This window comes from Microtus ochrogaster, chromosome 6, assembly GCF_000317375.1.
Source record: "Microtus ochrogaster isolate Prairie Vole_2 chromosome 6, MicOch1.0, whole genome shotgun sequence".
NCBI lineage: Eukaryota > Metazoa > Chordata > Mammalia > Rodentia > Cricetidae > Microtus > Microtus ochrogaster.
In genome coordinates this window covers 44434761-44441551 of record NC_022013.1, presented here as the reverse complement: position 1 = coordinate 44441551, position 6791 = coordinate 44434761, and the positions used below count along the sequence as shown (strand labels likewise).

Below are 6791 nucleotides of genomic sequence, written 5' to 3'. Positions count from 1 at the left end.
GTCACGGGAAGGTAGTGTCACGGGAAGGTAGTGTCACGGGAAGGTAGGGTCAAGGGAAGGTAGTGTCACGGGAAGGCAGGGTCATGGGAAGGTAGCATCATGAGAAGTTAGGGTCATACATGCCCACTCATGTATATATTGGCCTTGGCTCCTTTCATGATTGAATGGCAGACTTGAATAGTGGCAACAGGAGTCACATGGCCCACAGAGCCAAGAGTATTCACTACCAGACAAGCAGCCAAAGTAGTTTAAGGATGACTCTTGACTTAGGTAATTAATTTTCTTTCTTCTGTCACAACACCGCAACAAATGCATAAAACATCATCTCTTCCTTGAGGACCTAGAGCTCCTGACGGTGAGCGGCTAGAGAATGCCAGCCAGAGTAGCTTTGTCCTCCGTGAACCACAAGCAGATCTCAGCACACCACGCTATTCTCGGGGGGACCTAGATTTCACAGATGAACAGTGAAAGGAAAAAGATTCTTCTTTTGCATTCCATCTTGCCTGGTACCCCTAAGACCAACCACATCAGCTCCTGGAGCTGTCCGATGACTGTGAGCATCTGTATGAGGCTTCTGCCTGTGAGGCCAGTGCATACAGCACTTGCCGGGTAGAGTGCCCCGGCATGTACATGTAAAAATAAAACATAGCTATCTTTAGTCATTAAGGAACTGAAAACAAAATCCAAAGGAAAATACTTTAGCTCCATTAATGTGGCCAAAGGCATAAGATGCACAACAGCAAGAGTTGGCAAGGATGTGAAGACGCTGCACTCACTCCACACCCTATCAATGAATGCAAATGGGTGTTGCCACTGTGGAAATGCAAGGGCGGTCCTCCCAAACTCACACCTAGAGATTTGGTGTCAATGGGATGCTCTACACCGCCTGACTCTATCTAAAGGAACTGAAAACAGATGCCAACACAAAGACTTCAATGCAGATGTGAGGGTAACAACATCCCTGATCCCTCCAGAATTGAGAAATGGGAAGCTCTAAATATCCAGCAAGCAATACACTAGTACACAAACTGTAACATGGCTACGCAGTGTTACGTTATCTGACCACATCGCCTTGCTCGCTCCCGATTCCTGCTCTCACACATCGTACGTGAAGTGAGAGAAGCCAGAGACGTTCTGTGACCTACTGGTAGAAATGTCCAGAACTGGCCAACCTAGACAGACAGAAAGGAAATCTGTGGTTGCCAGGGGGAGAGGAAGGGTGGGTGCGCTAAAGGGGATGTTGCTGTTTCGCAGAACGATGAAAGTGTTCTAGAAACAGACAGTAGAGGTGGCTATACAACTTGCTAGTCACACTAAAGCCACTGAAGTAGACACTTAACGATGATAAACCTTATGGCACATCAATTAAGTCTCAATGAAGCTGTTATTAAAAACAGAGAGGCGGGGGGAGATGATCAGTGGTTAAGGACATTGGTTGCTCTTGCAAAGGGCCCAGGTTCAATTCCCAGCAGCCACATGGTGGCTCACGACCACCAACTGCGAACTCTAGTTCTAGGGGGGCTGATTCCTTCTTTTGGGCCACTGGCTACCTGCAGAGACGAGGTACACACACAAGCAAGTAGAAATGAGCAGGTGTGTGCACATACACACAGAGAGAATATGTTATCAAGCAAAAAAAAAATATAGAGGATCAACTCAGCAATAAAAAGGAATGATCAACAGATACCTGGAGCAGAACAGGAATAAATCCTTGTCCTAACACCACAGGAAAGAGAGAAAGAGATTAGAGTTGCCTAAGCTGAAGACAGGAAGAGAAGTTGAGAATGAGTGAGTATCCATGGCGAAGAAAATGCCCTAAAGCTTGGCTGCACTGATCAAACTGTCCATTTGCAGCAGTGGGATGAACATGTAAAACTGGCCCAGATTATTTATAAAAGTTTGGAGGAAAAAAAAAATGGAGTGCTGGGTGTAGCTCAGTAGCTGAGCACTTGCGTAGCATGCATGGGTCTCTGGATTTAATCTCTAGCAGCTCAAGGTGAAATCATCAAATAAATGGGACTCCTTCCCACTCTGGGCAGAAGAGCAAAAGGTGAATACAGCCACTTTAAAAAACAGACAAAGTCTTAGCAAAACTGAACAGCAGAGGATGAGGCCTGGCATTTAAACGACAGACAGTGTCTATATGGTCACCAAGAAGCAGGCCCAACTCATTTTCATCCTCATGGAAACTTAGAAATAGATCATGTTATCATGCATACAGCAAGTACTTTCTGGACTAGTCACACTGAGTATCGTGCTCAGAATGAACAAATCACTACTGTATGTAACGCTCTCAATACCAGTGTGGAATAAGGTACTAAAGCAGGCTAGTCAGTTGACTCCACCAGCACAGGAGGGCAATGCGACTCTCTGGCAGGGGTTACCCGGGGAGTCCACATTTCGAAGGGTGAGGGGACTGACCGTTCTTTGATGGTGAGGATGTCAGCGCCTTGACCTGAATGCTTACTGCTCAGGAGTATTTAGTTTTGCTGTGGGAGCATATTCTGCTCCTTCAGCCAATAGCCTTTAAGATACCAGCCCACTTGGGCATGGTCTCTTGTAGTTTAAAAAGCAGCTGGAACTGTGCATCCCACTCTCTTGCTTCCGGCTCCTGTTTCGGCTGCTAGACTCTGTTTCTACTTGAGTTTAGAGGACTGTTGTTTAGGACAGTGATCTGAAAGTTTTCCCCTTAAATAAATAACCCTTTTATTATCCTAATTCTAAACTGGTGTGAGATTGTTTTACGGCATCATAGTTTGTGGAATTTCATCCAGCTGTGCTCACGTTACATGCCTGTTTCTCCAGATGTGCACAACTGGAGACCTCCAGTGAGGTCAGGGCTACCGTGCCAAAATATGCCGTCTTGGACTTCAAACTGAGGGCATCTGTGGGATGGCAAGTACAGGGAGGGGCTTTCCCAGGTTCCTGTTCTCTTCCTGGGTGGTCACAAATCTCCTCCCAGGAACTCACTAGCTATGGAAGAGCCCCTTGTATCAAAGATGAAGCTGTGTGCTCTCTCCTCTCTTCTCTGTGAGGAAGGTTCTAGACCTAGGACTTAAGTTCTAGCTTCTCTGTTATGATGTCATCTAATACACGTACTTCATTTTTAGGCCCAGCTTCTATTCATCTATCTACCGTCAGTATGTGGCAGGAGGGGAGGAAGTGGACAAAGAGACAGCAAGACTAACTCATGAAAGAAGTCAGCTGGCAGGAACACTAGAAACCCCTCTCCACTGGAGTCACATGGGAAAGAGCAGACCCTGGGCAAAGACAGTCACACTGGGGGATGGGGAAGACAGATGGGTGCTATGTAAATGCCATAAGAGGCATCAAGACAATGGGGGACACCCTCTGGGGTCTCAGTGTTGTTCCTTCTTTCTAGCCCACTTCCGTTCCAGGGAGTGCCTTTTTCTCCCCTAATAAACAGTCCCCGTATTCACCACTATCTCTGTGGCATGGTCCAGTGCTTTGTTCTACAATATAAGAACCTGCAAGTTTCCATAGGTGCCCTATGGGCTCAGACCCACGCCTACGACAGTGTTTTGTACAGGTTCAGTTATCAAACACTCAGATGGTGCTAAAGATCCAACCAGCATTGCAAAGCTCTCTCTCTTCTCCCTGACCTCTCTCATTATGATCCCTCTAGAAATATCAGACATCCTTTTCATAATTACACATACGAAGAGCTAGCAATGTACATGATCTGCAGAAAGCTTTGGAGAATGAGGAATTGATTGACCACATCCCCCATTTTTAGGCTTAGGCCACCACCTTCAGTGGAGGGCCTTGTCCACTTTGACACTCGAAGGAAGGAAGACCACTCCCCTCTAACTTTCACAGACAGCAGAGGCCACACAGTCTCTCTGCACAGCTCCTCTGTCACTCACTCAGCCACTCCGTCTAGTTCCCAGCTTTGCTACTGTAGTGTTCTCAGCATTCCCGAGCTAGCAGACTGTGTGTTCCTCTTGATCCAGATTTCACATCCCTTGCACGATCTCTGCACAGACTTCTCACAGAGAGAGAACCCCGGAGAAGTCTCCTTTCACCAAGTTCCTTGGGAAAAGGCCTTCGAGTTCAGTTATTTTTAGCTAAGTTTAAAAGGTTAGCCCAAGTGAGGATTTCTTTTATACCAGCCCAACCCTGAGGCATCTCATAGTCTTGTGAGCATCTTAATTGTCCTGCTACTGATAGGAAAGGGGCTAGACACGAATCCCAAGCCTTTCGTGAGCACGCCAGGCCAGACCAGTGTTCTACACCAAACCACAGAGAGACAGGTCAGGTCCCGATTCGTTCCTGCTCCCACCCCTGACATTCTGAGCTAGCACAGAACTCGGGGCCTTGCTCTGACATTAGGTAAATGCTCTTTCATATGTTGCATCCTTTACTCCCCCTACCTGCTGTCTTCCTTTCAGCTCCTTTTCAGGTTCAAGAGCTTGGAAAATGGGCTTATTATTATTATTGTCCAAGTACAGTTATCATGGACTATAATCTTATTCCTCTGGACCCAAAAAGCTTTTTTCATGAGGGTGGAGACATTCCTGGAATAAACTCCCCATGTCACTTACGGTGCCATATAGAGCACAGCCTTCTTGCTGGCAAAGCCCGTGAGCTCTTCCCGTGCCACCCAAACACACAACTCCAAAGGATTAGAGTGTTTGGTTGGGAAAGAGGTCTATCATCACACCAAGGCAAAAATTTCTGTTCCCACCCCTTCCAGGACTAGGACTTTGACTAGACTGAGTTTTCCACATGTTTCTGAAGAGGCAACTCACAATTGTGATTTATAATAATTATAATTAATTATTATTTTTATTATTGTATTATTACAACACATTGTAATAATACAATATTGTATATTGTAATAATACAATAATAAAAATAATAATTAGTTATATTTAATTATAAAATTATTAAAAATAATGAGGATAAAGGAAGAACAAGGGTTTCTAGGGGAGGAACTCATGTTTATTTCATACGAGAAAGCAGAAATGTAAGGAAGATGCCAGCAAGTGCCCACATCCTGAGCAGATACTGAAACTCAACTTGTCACTGGTTTAAGAAGCTGGTGGCTTCTGGGAAGCAGTCAAAGCTGAGTCACACTCCTGTAACATGGGAGTGAGCAGGAATGCAACAGAGAAATGTCTAGCAGGTAGGACAGGGCCAAGGCTGTGCCTCTGTGGTAGAGCGCTTCAACCCAACAGCACAAATCCTTGGGTTCCATACCCAGCATTGCATAAACTCAGGAGGCAAAAGGAGGACGGTCAAGAGTTCAAGGTCAACTCCGCCCACACGGCAAACTAGAGGCCAGCCTGGGCTACCTGGGACCCTGCCTCAAAAAACAAACAAACCAACAACGATAAAATACACAAGCAAGAAAGAGTTTGGCTAAAGAAGAGTTTCATTTAGACATTACTAATTAGTTTGGACGTAGGAAATAAAATAGACAAGAGGATGACCGATCGATTCCTGCTAGTGAGAGGGGCAATTTTAAACAAGCTAACCAAAATTATTCGCACACCATTTCTATTTACTGTCTAGACAAATTTCTTTTTGCAGAGAAACATATGATCTTAATACCATGTCCCAATTCTTGGTTGACTCTGAACTTGTGTGTGTGTGTGTGTGTTTGCAGAGGTTGACAACAGGTGTCTCCCTCAACTTTTCTCTACCTTATTTTTTGAGACAGTGTCTCTCTCTGAACTTGGAGCCCATTGACTGGAAACACTGACTGGTCAATGAGATCTGTGCATTCTCCATGTCTTTGTACCCCGCATCCACTCCCGGAATTAGTTACAGATGCATGGTACTAAGCCTGGCTCTTCTGTCTGAAGATCCATGTCTTTATTCCCTTTATAATTTATGATGATAAACCTTCCTCCCTTAGGCTAGAGAACTCAGTCAACATTTACCTTTAGAGGCTTCTGTTCCCAGAGGGTTGTCCAGGAAGTCAGACAGGTCATGGTTCCAGGCATCTCGGACTGCAGACTTGGACACCACTCGGTCATTCAGGTCCTGCTGTGGCCGGAAGTTGTTTCTCAGATACTCCACTGACTTGACATGGTCTTGCTGCTCCGTGGTGAAGATGGAATAAAAAGCCTCAAGCTGGACAAAGAACCAGAGAGAGGAAGAGAAAAATGCAATTAGTAAAGCTCTGTGATCCAAAGGGCATCTATGGGGCGATCAGAACACGAAGTGGCAAGTGGTCAGGTCAAAGCTGATCTACTCCAGTAGTAGATAGCCTTCTGCAACCATATCAAGTGGCTGAATCTCTGCCCTGACCCCTAATGGGGACCATTCTCAGCTGAGGGTGGGATGGGGCTCTCAGCCACACGTGCCTTCTGCAGAGTGTCCCAGTAATACCTTTAGTACTATGGGGAAGACTGCAGAGTTACAGCAAGTCCTCGCGGTAAACTGCCTAGGTATGAACTAGAGGCCCTGCACACATGGCTTCCTCTGACCCTCTGAGCCTCCACTCTCCTTCCACAAATAGTGGTAATCATAACAGTGTTGACCTGATAAGAGTTTGAGCAACAGGACTGAGGTTGAAACACTTCTTCACTTATATCATTCAAAGTACACACTAACATTTTAAGAAACAGCAGTTACAGCCGGGTGGTAGCAGCACACACCTTTAATCCCAGCACTGGGGAGGCAGAGGCAGGTGGATCTCTATGAGTTCGAGGCAGGCCTGGTCGGTAAGAGCTAGTTCCAGGACAGGCTCCAAAACTACAGAGAAACCCTGTCTTGAAAAACCAATATATGTGTGTGTGTGTGTGTGTGTGTGTGTGTGT

General features: G+C 45.8%; 1 protein-coding gene across 2 annotated transcripts in view; it reads right to left on the bottom strand.

Annotated features, from left to right (window-relative positions):
* Positions 1-6791, bottom strand: part of Ptprg (protein tyrosine phosphatase, receptor type G) — a 685269-nt gene that overhangs the window by 110425 nt on the left and 568053 nt on the right. For both annotated transcript variants that reach the window (XM_013346852.2, XM_026779901.1), the window contains exon 8: positions 5910-6102. In XM_013346852.2, coding sequence (XP_013202306.2) covers positions 5910-6102 — 193 coding nt within the window. The remainder of the gene's footprint in view (positions 1-5909; positions 6103-6791) is intronic.